Genomic DNA, 22,033 nt, shown 5'->3' with positions numbered 1-22,033 from the left:
ATCCCTCCGGCATTCCCGTTCCCGCCGCTCCGTGAGGGGCCGCGCCCTCCCCGCCGCGCGGGGGCGCTGTGGCCGCGCCCCCTCCCCTGCGCTGCCCCGCGGCCGGCCCGGAGGGCGGCGGCCGCCGCCTTCCCACAAGGCCCCGCGCGCCCGCCGCGTCCCCTCAGCGACCCCCGGCCCGATCCCGAGCCCGCTCCTGGTCCCGGCCCGGCCCCCGGGAGCGGCCGGACCCCCCTCCCCCGCCCTGCGGAGCGGGGAGCGGCGCCGGGCATGCGGGCGGTGGCAGCGGGCCGGGAGGTGGGATGCTGTCGCGGAAGAAGACGCGGACGGAGCTCTCCAAGCCGGGCGAGGTGCAGGGGAAGTACGTGAAGAAGGAGACGAGCCCGCTGCTGCGGAGTGAGTGTCGGGGGGGGCTGCGGGGGCCGATCCCGAGGCCTTTGTGTGCGGCCGGTGCGGGTCCGGCGGGCCCCGGAGCTGCGCGGCCTTGGCGCGGTGAGGGCTGTGAGGGGGAGTTACCCCTGTGGGTGTATGTGGGGGTTATTTCTCCCCGTAAATGTGTGTTCAGCCCTGCTGTGAGCCCTGGGAGGTGACGGAGGGAAGTTAGAACTGAAAGAAAGCCCGAGTTTCAAAGCGAGCCCTGCACGCGTTGTTCCACAGGCGCGCCCGAGCTTGGTGGGTTTTGTGGTTTTTGTGATTTTGTCGGTCCGCGGTTCCTCAGTTTGAGCAGGCCGGGGCTCAGGCAGTGTCCAGACTGTTCTGAAATGAAGCGAAGGGATGGCAAGGCCGTGTTGGAGGGGTTTGGAGCAGCCTGGACGGCGGGAGGTGTCCCTGTGTCCCTGTGGCCCGGGCTGGGCTGGGGGAGCTGCGGGGCCCGAACCGGGAATTTGTGACCCCGCTCCTTCCAGAACCCACGGCTTGTTTTCCCTTCTGGGCACTGTGCAATGAGATAACTGTCCCGCCAGGCAATTGCATAAAATCCCTGCGGGAACAAATGCTCCAGGTGCTGTCCATGACTCAACCTGCTGAGGTCACCTGTGGTGCGCGGATCTTCCCTGGCTCTGTTCTGCAGCACACAACACCACAAATGCACCGTGCAAATGGCCTTAGGTTTGGCTTTGTTGCTCTTTGAAGACGAGACTGAAATGGGTTTGTTTGCACAGTAAATAAATAGATAAATACATTGCTGGTAACTTCTGGGGTGCACCAGATCTTAACTGGAAGTTGTAGGAGTTTGTTAATAGGAATAATCTAAATGAAAGTTATCGTCTGTATTGATTGATCTGGAGGGGAACTACTTACAGCATTTTGAAAGTAAAAGTAGGGAGAGGAGGAATGTTTCACTAAAGGAGAAAGTGAAATATCTCCATGATAATCTGTGACCTTAACGTGTATGGAATGAGAGCGTTTTTCGGGCTGAACTTTGTGACTTTGGGATCAGTGGGGGCAGTGTGAATTCTGTTTCTGTCGTGAATTCCTGTGGGCATTAACATCTTGTCGTTCCCAGTTTGTAAGGACAACATTCCCAAAGAAGTAGTAGCCAGGATATGTGGATTTTCCTGACCCTTCTCACAGAGGGATAGGAGCCCTGACTGATGTAGGCACACCACGGTGTGGGTGGTTTGGGGTTGCTTTTTACTCGTGTGGTTGTTTTGATGGGTTTGGGGTTGGTTTGTTTACTGCAGCTGCAGAACTGCTGTGTCCTGGCAGCAGTGCAGGGCTGGTCTCTGCACCATCACATTTACACAGGCATTGGAGGTGGGTTCCACACGTGGATTTCCTCAGTTTTAGCGTGTAAATCCCCGTGGTTGGTCCCTCACCGCGCAGGCAGAGTTGTTACTTCTCCCCCGTGCTCTCCTCAGATCTGATGCCTTCCTTCATCCGCCACGGTCCGACCATTCCAAGACGAACTGACATCTGCCCTCCCGACTCCTCATCCTCTGCCTACGCCCCCGGCGGCGATGGGATCGTCTCCAGGAACCAGAGCTTCCTCCGGACTCCGGTGCAGAGAGCTCCTCACGAGATCATGAGGCGAGAAAGCAACAGACTGTCCGCCCCTTCCTACCTGGCGCGGGGTTTGGCCGAGGTGCCGAGGGAATACGGCTCCTCCTCGCAGTCCTTCCTGTCGGAGGGCGGCCCCGGGCTGGAGAACGGCGATGCCGGAGCTCGGGGCTATTACTACGAGCATTTCTACGAGCCCCAGAGGAGACGGCAGCTGAACGAGCGCCTGCACGAGGACTACAGGTATTATGAACACAACAGTGATCTTTTCCAGAGGATGTCCCAGAATCATGGCAGGCACACTTCAGGTAAGGATTCCGTGTTGGTTCTGTTCAGAATCGGGGTTTGGTGAGGGTTGGGGGTGCAGGGATGTGTCTGGGTGGTCAGGGTTGTGTTTGAGGTGGGATTTGGGTAGTTAGGATTGAGATTTTGTTCACACATATCCAGAAAGGAAAAACAGACTTAAAGCAGGATTGTTCTCTTAAATCAATGCAGTAAGGTCAAGCACATTTTGAGTTTTTTAATGCCAAGCATATGAACATCTCTACACATCAGTTGCTGTCTAGCAAGGAATTTTGTTCATCTGTTTTCATGGTGTAGAGAATAACCAACAGCTCTAAATTACAACACTGCAGCGTTATTATTGTTGGTATTATCTTTAAATTTTAATTATGATCTCATTATTTAATTTCATTGTTTGAATTTGACCTCAATAATTAAAATAATTCCCTATAAATAGTCAAAGGGAGGAATGAGTGCTCTGTGTAATTAGCAAATTGGCGTCTAATTAGTGTTGAAATTGACTTCCTAATCCTTGACAACTTCCTTTTAGCTTTTAAAATTCTTTTTAAAATTCTAAATGTGCCTGTTCCCCCCTTAGTTTCACTGGAACTTGCCTTTGTTTCCTAAAACAAAACAGCATAAGAAAGAAGAATCCATTAAATATTCCTTTTCTGAAATACTTAATTCTGTGTTTGACACCTCAAAAGCTGTGCCCAAGGAAGAGTTAGAAACAAACATTTCAAACCTGTAAATAATGTGCCTTCAATATGAAATGCTTTGTCACTTGTAATCTGTAAACAAAACAGCAATTAGTGTCTAATAAAATTAATCTCCTGTCTAGAAAAAGAAATCTGCCAGGAAGAGCAGCAGCTTTAGGACCTGTCAGTGCTTTGTGTTTTCTTCACCACAGAAACACTTCCATGAAAAATGGAAATGCCAACCAGGAAAATCTGAAATACTGGGGTTTAGGGCCTGCTGCTTCAATCCTTCTGTATTTTTCTGAGTGTTAGTATTTGTGATCCACCTGGATTTTGTGTGCAAACCCTGCGTCTCTGCCACGTGTTGCTCACCCAGCAGTCATTAAACATTTCCCTGGTGCAGGTGACAAGCACTGGGAGTGTGTTCTGGGCTATTTTGGAGAGGATTTCACAAACAATCCATCAGTTTAACCTTCAGAATTAATCACTAGCTGTATCTGCTGAGGGGATTCCCAGAAATGGAGCTCTGGTTTGGAAGCAGAGTTTCACATATCAAATTTTTAAAAGGAGCTCCACAGTATTTTGCTCAGTTGTAGCAACATCTTCCCAAATAATTTTTTTCCTGCTGTTTGACCTGTGCCCCCTCACCCTGGAAATCATAAAGGAGCTGCTCCTGTTTGCTTGGTTTGGTCATTCACTCTCATACTTTAACATTTCATATTCTGAACAAATTCTGCCCAGGTTCTGTGATGGGTGAGTATTTAATCTCATAGGGACAGACAGAGGTGAGCCTTTCAACTGCCAGTGTTTTCCCTTTCCTCCATTTGTTTTCATCTCCATGTCAACTCTTAAAGTCCTCTTCTCTTTTTTCCTAAAGAATTATGTGTCCCAAAATAAGAACATTTTAGTTTTTGTTACTTCCTTCATCTCACCATTAAGCTTCTTTTTATTTGACCCATCCATTGCCTTCACACCTTCAATGCTTTCCTTGAGTTATCCAAATCTCTCTGTAATTCCTTGTTTCTTTTTCTTGCATTTCCAGAGCCTGTCTGTGTCTAAATTATTTTTCTTTACTTGTCTCCATTGTTGCTTCTCTTCATTGAGATGAAAATTGCCTGCAGATCCAAATGAAAAATCTGGTTTTGTAAATGCTGCCTTGTCCTCTTTCCCTCCTCTCCCACCCCCTCCAAAGGTCCCCTTGGTCAGTTCTGGTGTGGTTTGGGTGGATTTTTTGGGTGGATTCCCAAGGAGAACACGAGGTGTTCCTGCTTTGCTTTGGTGGTCACACTGAGATGATTTTTGGGAGCAGTCTGGAAGTGAAGAGGTGCCTGTGAATTTCAACTTTCATTCAAAACCAACATTCTCCTCTTTGTAATTTGGAAAGAAGTTGCAAATACCTTCTTATCAAGGCTTCAAAGTGTTCAGCCAAGCCTTTAGGGCAGTCCTGTGGTTTTTCAGCAGTTGTGTTTTAGCATTGCCATGTCCTTCCATGGGCATTTCTCTCTCATTGTGATCCACTTCTACCATCTCCTCCTTTCCACATTTTCATTCCATTCATTTCTAATGAACAATTCAGCTGCTGATTTTCCTGACCAATATTTTCAGTTGAGATACCTCTGTGGCATTTCTTAAATTTTTAATTTTTGATTTTATTTTATTTTATTTTTATTATTAGTGTCCTTTTCAAACTTTTAATTCTAAGAGACTTTACCTGTCTTTCCTCGCCATCTCTTTCCTCTCTTCTAGGTTAAAGTTTTGGGGAGGTCTGTGGTTGAAGTTATACCTACAGTGTAGATTGGAACTAACTTGTAACCAAGACCTCAGAGTTATTTGTACCTGTGTGAGCGGTAAGCTGAACCATTCTTCTGTGTCTATGAAAATTGCTGAGCTTGACATCAACACTGTAAAAGTGGAGTGTGATGAGTTCACAGTTGAACAGAGAACTCAGTGTGCTTTTGCTTCTTCTGTTAAGTTGTACCCCTGAAAATTTGCAAACTTGTTGAATGTAAAATAAATACAGATTAAGACATGGAACCAGTTTAGAGCTGAAATAGCCATACTTTGATTTTTCTGTCTGTACACTTCTCTCATTTTTAAACAAATGGCAGTTCCTGCCCTTTTCCTCTTTTGTGCTGATTTTGCAGGAATTTTGCAGCATAATTCTTGACTCTTTCAGAGTTCTTCCTGTCATTTCCTATTTGTGGATTTGTGCTTGGTTGGAACACCATTCCCACCCACAAAAGAGGTGCTTGTGCTCAGGAAGTTCCTTCAGAAACTTTGGAGTGGGTTAGGAAGGCCTGGGAGCTGCAGGCCTGGCTAAACTGGAGAGTTATTGGAACTTTTTGTTGTTTTATTATTGCTTACTCTTGTAAAATTAAACAGTTTGTTCATCTTCTCTTCCTGCTCTTCACCCTGCTCTGATGAGGGGAAGGGAGAGGATTTTGGCAGCCTGAGAAAAGGCTCTCAGGACAATTGGAATAATTAAATACTGTTTTGTAAGATCTGTTCTTCAGCACTTGGAAATTTGGGTGAAGTCACTTGTGGGGAGTTCCTGGGCTCTGAAATTTCTCTGCATTTTCTACCCAAGTGGGGCTTCCTCCTCTGGTTTTGCTCTTTTTGCTGCTGATGGGATTTCTCTGCTGCCCTTTGCTGGCCTGGAAATCTTTGCTCCAAAGGGTTTGGACTTCTTTCCCTCAGAAAAAAAACCATTTCCAGGGCTAGGAAAGCACTGACATCATTTCCAGTTCCTTTGTTCCTTCCTAAACAGTGAGGAACACTCCACAGATTGGTCACACTTGGGACTTCAGTAAGATTTTTAAGAGAAGGAAATTTTTGCATTGATAAAGTGCACTGGGATGTGCTGCTCAAACTTAAAATTGATCATTCAAGACTTTAAGTTGAAGATAATGTATTTTAGAAATGGAATTCAATATTGAAACCAAAAAATATCCCATTATCTCATGTATTATGTTGTAATATAACATAATAAACAATTGCCAGATGAGGCTTGGCAAGCTCAAAAGAGACCTTTTGAAAAGGTTTTACAAATGCATAAATTTAAATAAATTGTTGACCATCCTTGAGTTTGATAGTGCCACTCCAGAAAGTTCTAATCCCTGAGCAGGGAAAAGGAGACATTTGGAAAAAGTGGGTAATTTCAACAATTCTATTTCTTGGGAAAGCAGGAAAAATGAGAATTTTTGCCTTATTACAGCTAAAAGAAAACCCTGAGAGTTCCAGTGAACATGTTGAGTTTGTGTTGTGGTAATGATCACATCCTCCATCCCAGGAAAATCCAGATGTTTTATAAAAACTGTCCAGCTTTTCTATTTGGGATCCATAACTCTGGTGCCAGCCCCTAATTCAGGGAACATCCCTGGTGCTTGTACAAAATCCTGTGTGGAGCTTTGGGCTGCTGTGAAAATGCTTTTAGGGCTCAGACTTCACCTGGAATTGAAATACAGAAAATGTCATTCCTGGCAGTTTGCCCTGGAAAAGGCAGTCCATGAGTTTAGGCTGTCTTGGAATTTTCTGCTTTGGGTTATTCTTTGGAAAAGATCACAGAGGGATTTACTCTTCCAAGTGTTGTTGTTGAAATTACAGGTGTATATATTTATATAAATACATTTATAAGCTGATTTTTCTCTTCTCTTACTGTTCAAAACTATAGGAGGAGATTTTTTTCTCTTATGTGTGTATCCATCCTCCCACAAAGGAACATCAGGAAAACCAACAGACAATTTGATCTCTAAAAAAAGAATTTTATAGGAAGAAATATCTAAATTGTACTAATTATTGATTTTCATACCAGAGTGGATTGATAGCCCAACATCTCCAAACTTCCAGCACAGAGAATATTCCAATATAATCTGTGATAAAAGGAAAAAAATGATAGTTACAACCATGATTTCTGAGTCTTTGATTTCATGTCAATGGAATATTCAAACCTGGTAATTTCTACATCTGTACAAGCTTATTTTAATGGTTTGCCTCTGCTTCTTCATATATGAAATCAAAATGGCAAAAGGAATGGATGAAATATTTGTGATCTGGTGTTCTTTTTGTACTTTACCTCTTGGAAATTAAAAATGAGCTGGCACTGGGAGAATCCACGTGTCAGGAAAACAGGATGGCACCTCTTCCAAATGTTGGGGAGCATTTGCCTTTTCCTTCAGCAAAAATAAATATCTGGGTGTGTCATATAAAATAAATATCTGTGGGTTTGAGGCCAGAATTGTAAGGAGAATACAGGGATGTGCAAGTTTTTACAGTAAACAGAACAATATGAATTTATTTTTTTCCCATCCCAGTCAAATTTGTGTGTTCAGATCTCCTGCCAGGGGTGATTTAACGATCACTATTCACACATCCATGGAATCATTGGGGAAAATTTGATTTATTTAGCCCAAGCCCAGCATTTTGAAAAGCTGCAATGTTTGTATTTTGTCAGTGGCATGAGGGGCTGAACCCTTCCCTGCCCCAGCCCTTCCAAAGGTCAGGAAAACCTCCAGGATGTTTCTTTTCTCTGGAATTAATGTCTAGGAATTAATTGTTCAATCCCAATTAAAAATGGGCACAGCCATCACCTTCCCTTTATAAAGCTGACAAATAGGTAAGTACAAGAGGAAATCCTTTAAGGCCAAACAGTTCAGAACATGACAAAGCTGGAAAAAGATTTATGGATGAGCACAGAGGTTTAAGGAACAGTATCAGAGGGATGTTTGTGAGGGCGGGTTAATTTATTTTTTATTTATCCAGTTGTTTTGGAGCCTTCCTGTACCTTCATTTTAAATTACAATAATTTGTTAGGATAAATCTCACCCAGATTTCAAGCTGTCATTTTAGATGAGAGAGACTCTGCCTTTCCCTTCTCTCAAAAAATAACCACACAAAAATTTTATTCCTAAAAAAAAAAGGAGGGGGTGTATTCCTGTCAGTAAATGTGTGGGGGGTGAATTCTGTCTTCTAAAAAGTGGGAAAAGCGGCTCCCAAATCCCTTCTGCTGGCTGTGGGGAATAATGACACAAATTCTGGTGATAATGGGATTGAATAGATCACAGCATTTGGTGTGGGATGAAAAGATAATTGGAATTTCTGTAAAACCAGGGAGTGTTTAACTGTGAGGGACTGGAGGGAACTCCTTAAAATTAATTTTAGAAGAGAGTTGCATTTAGCCCAGCATATCCAGGAGGTAGAGAATTCCCAGGGATGGAAAGACACCTGCAGAATTCTCAATTATCTCACTGGGGTTTTGTGCTTGGGTGTGTTGGGGGTGGTTTTTATGAGTTTTCTGTCCTTGCTCATCTGGCTTTTATTTCACCTGGTGAGGGAGGGGACAGGAGCTGTTCCTGCTGTCATCTCTCACCTGCCAGTTTGTAAAAACCCTGTGTGTTCCAACAAATCACATATTTCAGTGTGCTCTTCAGTTTAGTGCTGGATAAATCCAAAAAGTGTGTTTCCAGGGAAAATTGGGAATTGAATCACTGCTGATTGCTGTCAGCTCCTGGACCCCAACCCTGCTTGTCCCTCCTCTCTTGTTCTGCCTCATCCTGCTGCTGGTCTTGACTGGTTCACCTGAAAAGCTTTGTTGGGACTCAGTGATTCTTCTAGATAGCTTTGATTGCTGATTTAAACTTAAAGAGAGCTGTGAGGGCTTTTTTTTTTTGTTGATAATTTAATTATAATTTCTGCAAATCTTTCCCTAAACCCCGATCTCCCTTTGTTGTAGGCATCGGGAGAGTCGCTGCTACATCTTTAGGAAACCTAACAAATCATAGTTCAGAAGATTTACCTCTTCCTCCTGGCTGGTCAGTGGACTGGACTATCAGAGGAAGGAAATATTACATCGACCACAACACCAACACAACCCACTGGAGCCACCCCCTGGAGCGCGAGGGGCTCCCGCCGGGCTGGGAGCGCGTGGAGTCGGCCGAGTTCGGCGTTTACTACGTGGATCACATCAACAAAAGGGCTCAGTACAAACACCCCTGTGCTCCCAGGTGAGCCTCACACCTCCCCTGCTCCCCCTCTGCTCACTCCATTCAGGAGCTGCCTTTGCATCAAATCCAGCAGGCAAAAAAATCTGATTTCGGCATTGCTGGTTCTCCCGTTTTTAGAAGTTCAGATTTCTCTAGTTTCAAAGTTAGAAGCAGGATATTGCTCCTAAATCAAACAGTGCAGCTGTCAGTAAATCAGCAAAGCTGCTGAGAACAGAATTGAACTGGAAACTCAGAGGAAATTTAATCTGATGTGCCTGGAGATGCTGGGAACATCTGAAACGTGAATTTAGTCTTATCTGGAATGAAAATGGCTGTTTCAGCTTTTATTTCAAAGTGAAATAAAATTACTGCACACCAAATCTAATGTTAATTGTTATACACCAAATTAGCAGATAATTGTGAGTATGCACCAAATCTGTTCATTGTTAATATGCACCAAATCCAGTGTTAATTGTTAATACACACCAAATTTAGCAGTTAATTGTCAATATGCACCAAATCCAGTGTTAATTTATACACACCAGATTAACAGTTAATTGCCAAAGTGCACCAAATCTCTTAATTGTTAATACACACCAAATCTTGTAGTTGCCAATATGCACCAAATCTAACTGATAATTGTTAATACACACCAAATTAACAGTTAATTGTTAACACACACCACATCTAGCAGTCATTTATTTTCTGCTGCTCAGTCTGTCCTGCTGATACCCAGGAAAAGAAAATTGTTCAGCTTGTGGCACAAAAGATAAATATGGGAGTGTGGAGTAACTGTGATCTGCTGCCTGAATACCTCTGTTCTCACACATTAAATGGTGGCTTCTGTGAATCAATACTTGTGAAATGTTTTCAAAAGCAGCTCCAGTGTTTAGAACCAGCAGCAGCACATTGCTCAGTGCAGGCTGCTGAGGCAGCCCCCAGGTGAGATTGCAGCAGCAGCCTTTGCACTGAGGAATCCCTGGTGATGGTCAGGAGTGAATGGTGCAGTGTGCTCACAGGGAGGTGACACTGTCCCTGTGACACTGTCCCTGTGTGCAGTGTTCACAGGGAGGTGACACTGTCCCTGTGACACTGTCCCTGTGGGCAGTGTGCTCACAGGGAAGTGACACTGTCCCTGTCACACTGTCCCTGTGGGCAGTGTGCTCACAGGGAGGTGACACTGTCCCTGTCACACTGTCCCTGTGGGCAGTGTGCTCGCAGTGAGGTGTCACTATCCCTGTGTGACACTGTCCCTGTGTGCAGTGTGCTCATAGCTGAGGTGACACTGTCCCTGTCTCTGTGCTCACTGTGAGGTGACACAGTCTCTGACCCTGTCTCTGAAGCTGTCCCTGTCCCCCCAGTGAGGTGACCCTGTCTTTGTCCCTGACCCTGTCCTATCCCTGTCCCTACAATGAGGTGACACTGTCTCTGTCCCTGTCCTGTCCCTGTGCTCACAGTGAGGTGACCCTGTCCCTGACCCTGTGCCCACAGAGAGGTGACACTGTCTCTGTCCCTGTGCTCACAGTGAGGTGACACAGTCTCTGACCCTGTCTCTGAACCTGTCCCTGTTGCCACAGTGAGGTGATCCTGTCTCTGTCCCTGACCCTGTCTGTGACCCTGTCTGTGTCCCCACAGTGAGGTGACACCGTCCCTCTGACCCCACAGTGAGCTGTCCCTGTCCTGTCCCTGACCCCACAGTGAGATGACCCTGTCCTGTCCCTGTCCTGTCCCTGACCCCACAGTGAGCTGTCCCCTGGTGTCCCCGCAGCGTGCCCCGTTACGATCAGCCGCCGCCGGTGTCGTACCAGGCGCAGCCCCCGGAGCGCAGCCAGGCCCTGCTGGTCCCTGCCAACCCCTACCACAGCGCCGAGATCCCCGACTGGCTGCAGGTCTACGCCAGGGCTCCTGTCAAGTGAGACTCTGCCTTTGCTTTTTCTTTGCATTTCACACTGAAAATCAAAACAAAAATTGTATTTCCATGACTAACTAGAGCTTGTGTTTGGGTTTTAGCTGAGGGAGTTGTACCAGATGTTTATCAGGTTAATTTGTTTTTTTCAGGCATTCATTGATCACTTCTTGCAGCTCACACAAGTGGCAGAAAGCTCTGTCAGGCAGTGAAGGATGTTTTGTGCTTTCAGAGTATTTACAAGAGGGGTACCACGTGCTCAGAAAATATGTGAAATATTTTTAGGGTGGAACTTCCCCACGTCTCTTTTATTTCTTTTTTTTTTTTCCTTCACCTTTAAGAGTTTTAAATCACAGAATCATGAAATGGTTTGGGTTGGAAGGAACTGAAAAATCTTCCCTTTCCAAGCTCCTGCCATGGCAGGGACACCTCCCACTGTGCCAGGCTGCTCCAGGCCTTGGGCACTGCCAGGGATCCAGGGGCATCCTGAGCCTCCCCACCCTCCCAGGGAACAATTCCTTCCTCACATCCAACCTGAATTTCCCCTTTTCCAGCTTAAAAATTGTCCTTCATCCCTTGTCCAAAGTCCCTTTCCAGCTCCTTTGGAGCCCCTTTAGGCCAAATACTGGCTGACATCTACATTTCTATTTCTATATTTCTGTTCAAGAAATTGAATTTAAAACTAAGTGGCAATAAAAAAAAGTCATTTTGTCAAAAAAACTGCTACAGGAACAGGGAGTCTCCTCCAAAAAAAGATTTGAGTCAGCACAAAGAAATGAGATTTTCTAATGGGTGAATAGAAAGCAATAAAAATCCCAAATATGGTTCAATAATTATTAAATCATGTGCTGTTCATAAGGAGAATGTGGAGAAACTCAGTTTTACAGCAGTGAGGTCAGGCTGGAACTGCAAATTCAGGCTGTTCAGTGACTCCCACTAAAAAAAATTCTTTTATTGCCTGCTCCTAGTAACTCCAATCTGAATGAGTTTATTACTTGTGACTGCTGGGTTTGCCAGCCCCATAAAGATTTAAATTGCCCTAAAATCCCCCAGCACACTGAGGCTCCACACTTAGTTCCTGTACTGTAGGATTTGTTTCCTAGAAATATTCCAGATCCATTTTTATTTAGGTCTTTGGCACGTGCAGACAATGCAAATTTAAATAGCTCAGCCTGTGTTGTGTGGGAGAAACAAACATAAGGTAAATTAAACAATTCATCAGGGATTTCTTTGTATCAAGTAGGCTGAGACTAATTTTTATATTTTTAATGATTACCTGTGAGGATGGAGAGGCTCCTGGTGATGGGAAAGGAGAAGGAGGGAAAGGAGAAGAAGGGAAAGATGTTGTCCCTGGGAACTCCACAATCCAGAGGTGCTTCCAAAGGTGCCTGCAAACCTTCAAACTCTGTCAGGACAGAGCTCCAGCTCCAAACAGCTGCAATTTGTTATTTGTTATTTGATTTTTTGAGGTGGAAAATTGATTTTAGCAATGCAGCCCTGTCAGGATTAGGGATAATTTAATGCAGGAGCTGTTCTTTAGGAACTTTATAGAAGCTGTGATGAGTTTAATGAAATTCTTACAATTCCTCAGAGCATCTTGGGAAGTTCCCTGCAGGTCCTGGTGCTGCTGTGATGCCCTTACAGTGGGGAATGCAATTTATTTCCATAAATTCACTGATACTTCAGCCCCCACTCAGGTGAATCCATCTCCTCTGTGCCTCAGCTGCACCAAATAATTCCATTATTCCACGAGTTTCTCTGTTCTGGAATAGCCACAGCAGCAGCTCCCAATTTCCACAGTGAGGAAATCAGATTGTGTGAGGGAAAAGCAGGAAATGAGGGTGGAATCACATCAGGGTTTGCAGTAAATATCTATTGCAGGTTACTGCTGCTAATTAAGCAGGAGGGGTTAATTGGAGAGCACTTGTTAGAGCTGGATTGGGCACAGCTGATGGAGAGGGAAGGTCAGCAGTGCCCCAACTCTGGGAGGGGCCTGAGCTGCTGAAATAATTCAGTTTTGTGTTAAACAGATGTGTTACAGTGAATATTCCAGGTGTGCTGTGATGGGATTGCTGTTCAGTGCTTCCAAAATGCATTTCCATAAAATCCCTGAGTGGTTTGGTGTGGAAGGGACTCTAAAACAATCCCACCCCACCCTGCCATGGCAGGGACACCTCCCACTGTCCCAGGCTGCTCCAAACCCTGTCCAACCTGGCCTTGGACATTCCAGGGATCCAGGGGCAGCCACAGCTGCTCTGGGCAATCTTCAGCCCTCCCAGGGAACAATTTCATCCCAGTATCCCATCCCAATATCCCAGTGTCCCATCCCAATGTCCCAATATCCCATCCCAGTGTCACATCCCAATGTCCCATCCCAATATCCCAATATCTCATCCCAGTGTCCCATCCCAATATCCCATCCCAATATCCCATCCCAATATCCCATCCCAATGTCCCAATATCCCATCCCAATGTTCCAATATCCCATCCCAGTGTCCCATCCCAGTGTCCCATCCCAATATCCCATCCCAGTGTCCCATCCCAGTGTCCCATCCATCCCTGCCCTCTGGCACTGGGAAGCTGTTGGGAGTTGCCAGGAGCAGGGAAGGCTGGGATGCAGTAGCAGGAGGCCATTCCCTGTGTCCTTGTCCCCAGTCTCTGCAGTGACAGGGACTCTCTGTCCCTTCAGGCCCTGCAGGGCTCTGAGCTCTCCCTGGAGCTTTCTCCTCTCCAGGTGAGCACCCCCAGCTGTGTTTTCCTGGTTTACTCTGTATCCTGGAGCTCTGGGGCTGTGACATCCCCAAACACAACTCCACCCTTTGTGCTCACTCATCCCACCCTGCATGAACCCCCGTGCTGTGCCCTAGGTACGACCACATCCTCAAGTGGGAGCTGTTCCAGCTGGCCGACCTGGACACGTACCAGGGGATGCTGAAGCTGCTGTTCATGAAGGAGCTGGAGCGCATTGTGAAGCTGTACGAGGCCTACAGGCAGGCGCTGCTCGGTGAGCTGGAGCAGCGGCAGCAGCGGCAGCAGTGGTACGCGCAGCACGGCGCCGCCAACTACTGAGCTCCGACAGGAAAAGTGCTCTGGTGGAAAAGGCAGCTGATTTTTGTTGACGTTGCACCTTTGTTATTATTATCCTCTTGAGTATTTTTCTACATGTATTATGTGTTGTTTATAAAAAGTGGAAATTGTTTGTTAATCTTTTTTTTTTTTCGTGCCGGGAGTAGTTTTGTTATCCTGAGAAACCAGCAGTTCCAGATCAGTCCCCTGATCCTTGATCTCTTTCCTGCCAGTCAGCTGCAGTATTCAAAGCTGGCTGTGTATTTTTTTAAGGGCAATAGATGCAACTGTCATGTCCTGGCTTCCAAACGTTGTCCAAATCCAGATGCCTGGTTCAGGGTGTTTGTTTCCCTGGGGATTTGGGATCCCTGTCCTGAGAGAGCTCTGCTCTTTGTTTACAGCTTTAATGTACAGAAGCAGCCCGGGCCTGGTCGCTCTCACCAGGAGCTGATCTCACCCTTGGGATCCGAGCGCTTCACTCCAGTGAAGCCTGAGTTGCCTTATTTTTTACTTTAGATTTACTCCTCATTTTCACACTGATTGCTCAGAGGGGGAACACTTGTACCTTCCTAAAGACAGAGTGGTTTTTGATCCTGCATTTCCCAAAAGCTGACCCGCTCCAGTGGAAAGGCAGCAGCGTTGTCTGACCCACTGTGCCACCCCACGGGGAAAATCAGGGATGTAACAACAATTACTGTTTTGTTTTTTTTTAATGAGCTTTTGTCTTAAAGCTCCTCACTTGGGGAAAATTTTTAATTGTCCAGTTACCCTCTCCAATAATTTCATTTGGTTCATTAATTGTCCTGATATGTTATTTATGGGTTCTTTTCAGTGCAATAAACACTGCAGACAAAAAAGTACATTTCTTGTAAATCCTATGAATTCAATAAAAATCATTTTGTTCGATGAACAGAGGGTTTGTGTGAGTGATTTGTGGCCTTTTTGAACATCAAATAAACTCTTCTTAGCAGCAGGAAAAGCCCCATGGGCTTGAGGTGATTGAAGCTGTTGCTGGCACTCTGAAATCCCAAATCCAACAAAAACCCCAGAGGAGAAGCTCTCACCTGGATAATAAATAACTTTTCCCTGTAGAACCAACTTCTTAGGAACCAAAAGCAAACTTTAATAGTCCTGACAATAAAAGAATAGAACTGTACCACACGTCCTATGCACTATCATGGATAAATATGTACAGAAATACAGTGAAACTTCCTCCAGCACAGCTACAAAGTGACACTTTGTGCAGACAAACAGAGACGGCCGCTCCTCACAGCACCGTTCACACACCATAGCAGAAGTGCCCTTACAGTGTCGGATAAAGCAAGTTAATACATTTTAATTATGTCATTGAACAGTTAAACGAAGGAAAAAACGTGGTTACATGTTACAACTTCTTCAAGTACCTGAAACAAATTGGCTTTTGGATAAGCTTCGGCCTTTTTAGTCGTGGTACCACGTCAGTGATGTTTCCTCAGTGGTGACTGATTAAGGGGGAGTAAGGCTTCAGAAAGGAGCTGGGAGTCGCTGCAATGACAAACCAAAGCTCTGGGCCGTGTTACACAGGGACAGGACACAGCCGTGGATCCACAGCTCCTAAAGCTGCTTCCTGTCGGCGGCGTCGGGCTCGGCGCGCGGCGCGGGGAAGGCGTGGTGGTACAGGTGTCTGTGGGTGGCGGCCGCGCTGTACAGCTTGTACAAGGCCTGCGGAGAGAACGGGGCGTGAGAGCCCTTCCCGTCCCAGGGAGTCCTAATCCAGGGAGTCCTAATCCAGGGCATCCCATCCTGGGGAGTCCTAATCCAGGGAATCCCATCCAGGGGAGTCCTAATCCAGAGAATCCTAATGCTAGGGAATCCTAATCCAGAGAATCCCATCCTGGGGAATCCCAAATCCAGGGGATCCCATCCTGGGGAATCCTAATGCTAGGGAATCTATCCCAGGGAATACCTAATCTAGGAAATCCCAATGCTGGGGAATCCCATCCTGGGGAATCCCAAATCCAGGGAATCCCATCCTGGGGAATCCCAAATCCAGGGGATCCCCATCCTAGGGAATCCCAAATCTAGGGAATCCCAAATCCAGGGAATCCTCCCAGGGAATCTGAATCCTAGGGAATCCCATCTTGGGGAATCCTAATCGTAGGGAATCCCAAATCCAGGGAATCCCAAATCCAGGGAATCCCAAATCCTAGGGAATCCCAAATCCAGGGAATCCCAAATCCAGGGAATCCCATCCCAGGGAATCCCATCCCAGGGAATCCCAAATCCAGGGAATCTCAAATCCAGGGAATCCCATCCCAGGGAATCCCCATCCCAGGAAATCTGAAATTTAAGGAATCCCTATTCTAGGGAATCCCCATCCCAGGGAATCCCAAATCTAGGGAATCCCCATGTAAGGGATACCCAATCCTAGAGAATGCCCACCCCAGGGAATCCTATCCTAGAGAATCCCAAATCTAGGGAATCTGATCCCAGGGAATCCCAAATCTAGGGAATCCCATCCCAGGGAATCCCAAATCTAGGGAATCCCATCCCAGGGAATCCCATCCTGGGGAATCCCAATTCTAGAGAATCCCCATCCCAAGGAATCCCCATGTCAGGGAATCCCAATCCCAGGAAATCCCCATGTCAGGGAATCCTCATCTCAAGGAATCCCAAACCTAGGGAATCCCAAATCTAGAGAATCCCTTCTTAGGGAATCCCAATACTAGAGAATCCCCATCCCAGGGAATCCCCATCCCAGGGAATCCCAATCCCAGGGAATCCCGATCCTCTGCACATTCAGCTGGGTTGGGTCAAGTGTCCAACACACAAAGGGCTCCAGCTCACGGGTTTAGGATCCAGGGAAGGGCTGAGCTGTGCCAGGAAAGGTTTAGGTTGGATTTCAGGAAAGGTTCTTCCCTAGAGGTGCTGGGCACTGCCCAGGCTCCCCAGGGAATGGTGACATTCCAGAGCTCCAGGAGTGTTTGGACACCAGGGATCCCAGGGTGGGATTGTTGGGGTGTCTGTGCAGGGACTGGATGATTCCTGTGGGTCCCTTCCAGCTCAGGGAATTCTGTGACTCCACAATTCCAATTTTCCAAGCACCTCATCCCCCTTGAGCTGTATCCAATTGTTCATTTGGGCTATGAGTGAGGAATTCGGGGTTGTTGTTTTGCCCTGCACGTTTCACACACTGAGTTTTGATTCCTGCAACCTCAGAGTTTGCTGGGGGTGGGATGGGTCACTGTCCCCATCATTTTTCTGCAGATGATGTGGATTTTTTCGTTTTTCTCCCTGCCTCTTCCCCACCTTTATCCCAGAGCAAACAGCACAGGAGGAGCCAGGACACGGCTGTGGCTGCTGAGACTGACTGTCAATGCTCTGACATTCCCCATTGCAAAGGAACTTGGTGCTGGGAGAGGAAAAAAAACCAACCCAAATGCCAGGATTAGCTCTGGAAGGGTGGGAAGAGCAGGACCCCACACACTGACAGGTAATGAGTTCCTCATGTGCTCAGGGGTGACTGAAGCAGGAGAGGCTGAAGGGGCAGTGAGGAGGAGGAGGAGGAGGGAGGAAATGCCCCAGAGGTGTCCAACAGGATCCTGATCACATCCCATCCCTTTGGGAACAGAAGAGGAGTTTTGGGATTGTTTGGGAATACAGGGGACAGGCAGAGGAGACTTCACACAGCTTCTGTGCTTGTCTTCCTGAAAATTCACCTTCAAGCCCCTCTAGGTGACCCTGCAGCACTTTGTGCTATTTTTGAGGGGTTTGTGATGCCAAACCAGTCCCACAGTGTTGATTTTTACATGACAGGGTTTGTCCAACACCTGTTCTGCCTCCAGGTACCCAAGGGCTGCCCTGGCTGCTGGGAGGGAGGAGGAAATGTCTGGGGCCACACCTGGGCCAGGCTGGGGGGTACTTGGATACAGAGCTGGAATAAATAATGTCCACGTGCAGGGAATTTGTCTTTTTTTGTTTAATCAGATCCTGGTGAGGCTTTGCCCAAGGAACATTCCAGGAGCTCCCACTGGGATCCTGCAGTGCTGGGCACACACAGAGCTGCTGTGGCTGTGACCATGAATCAGAATCCCAGAATGGATGGGGTTGGAAGAGACTTCTACAGACACTGAGTTCAATCCCCATGGAATAGGCAGGGACACATTTGGCTTTCCCAGGCTGCTCCAAGCCCCATCCAACCTGGCCTTGGACACTTCCAGGGATTCAGGAGCAGCCACAGCTTCTCTGGGCACCCTGTGCCAGAGCATCACCACCCTCACAGCCAGGAATTCCCAACTCCCAATCTCCCATCCATCCCTCCCTCTGGCAGTGAAGCCACTCCCTGTGTCCTGTCCCTCCATCCCTGTCCCCAGTCCCTCTCCAGCTCTCCTGGAGCCCCTTTAGGCTCTGAGCTCTCCCTGGAACCTTTTCCTCTCCAGCTCTCCCAGCCTGGCTCCAAAGCAGAGAGGCTCCAGCTCTCAGAGCATTTCCATGGCACCTCTGGAGTTGTTCCAGCAGCTCCACATCCCTCTGACACTGGAGCCCAGGGCTGGAGGCAGCTCTGCAGGTGGGGTCTCACCTGAGTGGGTAAAATCTCCCTCTCTCATCCAGGTTTTGCTGTTCTTGGAGGGCCTGTACAGGGAGCAGCTCCCCTGCCAGACTGGGAGAGCAGGACTGGGCTCCATGTGCTGGGGGATGAGCTGTGCTCCTGGGCTCTGCATTCAGCTTAATCCAAAAAACCAATTCCAGCAGCACAGAGAGGCCTGGCCAGGCTTGGGGGCTCCTCAGCTGTCCCTGCCTGCACCTGCACAGTTGGTGCTCCAAAACAATCTGGGGTTTGGGTTTGACCTCCTGGCACAACAGGGAAATCCCCAAACAGAACTGATGGGACCAAGATGAAAATCCCCATCACATCCTGACATTCCCCACCCAAATCTCTGTCCCTCTGGGCTCCTGGAGTGCAGTGCCCACATCCACACCCTTCCCCAGGCATCTGGATCCCAGGGAACAGCCAGAGCCCTGGTGACCCCCATCCTCCACCAGCCCAAAGGTGATTTGGGGGCCAGGATGCTTTTGCCAGGAGCTCAGGGCCCTGCTGGCCCCGGCAGCATGCGGAGAACAAGAAGCACTTACCTCATTTGTGCTTCCCTGGGACAGGCATGGGAAAGGGGAGACAGAAAGAGAAAGAAACAGCTCTGTGTATCTCAGTGTCCATGGGAGCTCATCCCTGGGCTGTTCATCCCCTCTTGCACCTGGTCCCACTCCCAGGGGACAGAGTCACCCAACCCAGCCCCTCACCTCTGCCACAAATCCTTCCTGGGAGAACTTTCCCTCTGCTTGGAAAGCCACAGGAGCCTGTGGATGCCAGGAACAGCTCCAAGCACTTTACCCTCTTTATTTTCCCCCAGCTGGATGTGTTGCAAGTGGGCAGCACCTCTGGTTCCTGCTGCCCTGCTCTTGCTGAACTCCCACTGCTTCTGCACTGGGATGGGCTTAAATATTCCAGCACATCCCAAAGGCTCCTGGGAAGTGTCCCTGGACAAAGAGCCACTGCAGGGGGATTTACTGGGGGTGCTCAGGTGCTGGGGTCAGGGCAGCCAGGATGAATCCACCTGGGGCACTTCTCTGCTGAGCAGCACCACTGCCCAGCCCTGGAACAAAGAACATCAGTAAATTCTGCCTTGATTTCCCCCAAAGCTGCACAGTCAGCTCAGGGAAGCAGGGAAATGTGCTTGCTCTCCATGAAAAAGGAAAAAGCAGGGAAGGAGAAGGGCCCTTCCTGCCAGAAATCAGAGCTGGGATGGCTCCTGAGGGATGAGCTTGTCCAGCTCTGCTCTGGGAAGAGCAGGAGGGCACTGCAGCCTTTTGGCTCTCTGGGCACATGGATTGTACCCCTGGATGGGGTGCAGGGCTCAGGGGGAGTCTCTGGGCTGGGCTTTCCCTTCTCTGCAATGGGAAATCAGGGTCTGGTGCCAGAACAGGCAGAGCCAGGATCTGGCCTCGACCTCTGGCAGAGCTGGGAGAGCCAAAATCCTGCCCTGAAGCAGGGGAGAGGGATGGCTGCTCCTCTTTGACAGCCACAGGCAGGCACACAGCAAGCACACAGCCCAGGATCCTCCCCAGGGGATCCCTGGCACAGCTGCCCTTTCCCACAAGGCTCCACAAACTCACATCTGCTGATGGGTAAGGCAAGAAAAAGGCAGAACAAAAGAGCTTGCTGGGACTGCTCTCAGATCTACACAGCTTGTTTTCAACACTGGACAGGAACTGGAGGCTCAGGGACACAGCTCAGCCCTGCTCACCTCCCCATGACAACAAACTCCACAAACTGATCTGCAAACAATTCCTGTGCCCCTCCTCTCCCCATCTGTGAGTTCAAAAGAATGGATTAAAACTGAGAAGGTGTCCCTGCCCTGATCACAGCACAAACAGCTGGATCTAACAACCCTAAACCCCAAAACCCCCAGGAAACTCAATGCTTTAAAACCCCACCCAGCGAGGCGCAGAGATGCTGTTTTTTGCACGTGCCGGTTCGAAATCAAAAACTCTTTATCCTACCTGATCCCACAAGGCTGCAGCCACTTGATCTATTACAGCTCCCAGTTCTCTGTACTCCCCAGAGTATCTGATATAAGCCCAGGTACAGAGTGTGATAAGTGTCAAGCCCAGAATCATGTTGCACAGGCTGGCTATGATGTCCAAGCCAATGAAGCCGGTGACGCCGGCCAGCACGTAGGTGATGAAGATGACGACGAAGAGCGTGGCCGGGGTGCGGGCGGCGTGGAAGATGTTCTTGCTGTCGTTGTGTTTGATGTACTGGATGTAGAGCTCATCAATCTCAGCCTCCAGCTGCTGCAGGTAGCGCCTGCTGAACTCCTCCCCTCCCATCTTCTTGACGCCGCGGAAAAGCCGCACGGCCTCGTCCTTGAGCTCGGCGTGCTTGGCCTGAAGGTCGCTGGGAGCCAGGAAGGGTTTGTCCCCTCCACACACCTGGGGGGATATGGGGAGAGGAGAGAGAGCTGCTGGAGGGGACTGCTGGCATGGGGAGATCACTGGAGATGCAGGGAAATCATCCCTGAGATAGGGAAATCACTGCTGACAAAGGGAGATCACTGTTGGCATGGGGAGATCATGCCTGACACAGGGAAATCATCTCTGAGACAGGGAAATCACTGCTGGCATGGGGAGATCATCCCTGAGATAGGGAAATCACTGCTGACAAAGGGAGATCACTGCTGGCATGGGGAGATCACTGGAGACGAAGGGAAATCATCTCTGAGATAGGAAAATCACTGCTGGCATGGGGAGATCATCCCTGAGATAGGAAAATCACTGCTGGCATGGGGAGATCATGCCTAACACAGGGAGATCATGCCTGACATAAGGAAATCATCCTTGATATGGGGAAATTCCTGCTGACAAAGGGAGATTACTGCTGGCATGGGGAGATCACTGAGATGCAGGGAAATCATCTCTGAGATAAGGAAATCACTGCTGACATGGGGAGATCATCCCTGAGATAGGGAAATCACTGCTGACATGGGGAGATCATGCCTGACATAAGGAAATCATCCTTGACATGGGGAAATTCCTGCTGACAAAGGGAGATCACTGTTGACATGGGGAGATCACTGGAGATGCAGGGAAATCATCTCTGAGATAGGGAAATCAATGCTGGCATGGGGAGATCATGTCTGACATAATGAAATCATCCTTAACATGGGGAAATCCCTGCTGACATGGGGAGATCATGCCTGACATAAGGAAATCATCCCTGAGATAGGAAAATTCACTGCTGGTATGAGGAGATCATCCTTGAGATAAGAAAATCACTGCTGGCATGGGGAGATCACTGAGATGCAGGGAAATCACCCCTGAAATGGGGAAATCATCCCTGACACAGGGAAATCACTGCTGACATAGGGAAATCATTCCTTAAATGGAACTCCTGACATAGGGAAATCATCCCTTAATGTCACTCCTGAAACAATGAAATCACTCCTGACACTGCAGAATCAATCCTGAAATGGCTCTGCTGAAACATCACTCCAGACACAAGGAAATCACTCCTGAAATGCCACTCCTGACACAGGGAAATCTGAAATTAGGGTTAGGGATTAGGAGTT

The 22,033-nt window shown here is 47.9% G+C and overlaps 2 protein-coding genes across 3 annotated transcripts in view; one reads left to right on the top strand and one right to left on the bottom strand.

The window, feature by feature from the left end:
• Nucleotides 1-235: 235 nt before the first annotated feature.
• On the top strand, nt 236-14,838 carry SAV1 (salvador family WW domain containing protein 1). The gene is made up of 5 exons (XM_033061755.1): nt 236-396; nt 1,860-2,306; nt 8,707-8,977; nt 10,725-10,868; nt 13,730-14,838. The coding sequence occupies exons 1-5, from the start codon at nt 303-305 to the stop codon at nt 13,929-13,931; spliced, it is 1,158 nt and encodes a 385-aa protein (XP_032917646.1). The 5' UTR covers nt 236-302; the 3' UTR covers nt 13,932-14,838.
• Nucleotides 14,839-15,027: 189 nt separating this feature from the next.
• The window catches only part of ATL1 (atlastin GTPase 1), a 28,932-nt gene continuing 21,926 nt past the window's right edge, over nt 15,028-22,033 (bottom strand). Inside the window, exons 12-14 of one of the 2 annotated variants that reach the window (XM_033061753.1) lie at nt 20,466-20,897; nt 19,041-19,055; nt 15,028-15,629 (exon numbers count right to left, since the gene is read on the bottom strand). In XM_033061753.1, the coding sequence (XP_032917644.1) occupies nt 15,522-15,629; nt 19,041-19,055; nt 20,466-20,897 (555 nt within the window). In that variant the 3' untranslated portion in view covers nt 15,028-15,521. The remainder of the gene's footprint in view (nt 15,630-19,040; nt 19,056-20,465; nt 20,898-22,033) is intronic. The other variant, XM_033061754.1, reaches the window with a different exon arrangement.

The sequence above is a fragment of the Catharus ustulatus genome, chromosome 6 (assembly GCF_009819885.2).
Source record: "Catharus ustulatus isolate bCatUst1 chromosome 6, bCatUst1.pri.v2, whole genome shotgun sequence".
Taxonomy (NCBI): domain Eukaryota; kingdom Metazoa; phylum Chordata; class Aves; order Passeriformes; family Turdidae; genus Catharus; species Catharus ustulatus.
The sequence above is the reverse complement of the archived record's forward strand: the minus strand, read 5'-3'. Positions and strand labels throughout refer to the sequence as shown.

Bases quoted from the DNA above. Each gene is read 5' to 3' on its own strand.
- SAV1 (XM_033061755.1), top strand. From the start codon at position 303: ATGCTGTCGCGGAAGAAGACGCGGACGGAGCTCTCCAAGCCGGGCGAG. The intron at 2,307-8,706 runs GTAAGGATTCCG...CCTTTGTTGTAG, and splicing joins TCATGGCAGGCACACTTCAG to GCATCGGGAGAGTCGCTGCT. The intron at 10,869-13,729 runs GTGAGACTCTGC...GCTGTGCCCTAG, and splicing joins TACGCCAGGGCTCCTGTCAA to GTACGACCACATCCTCAAGT.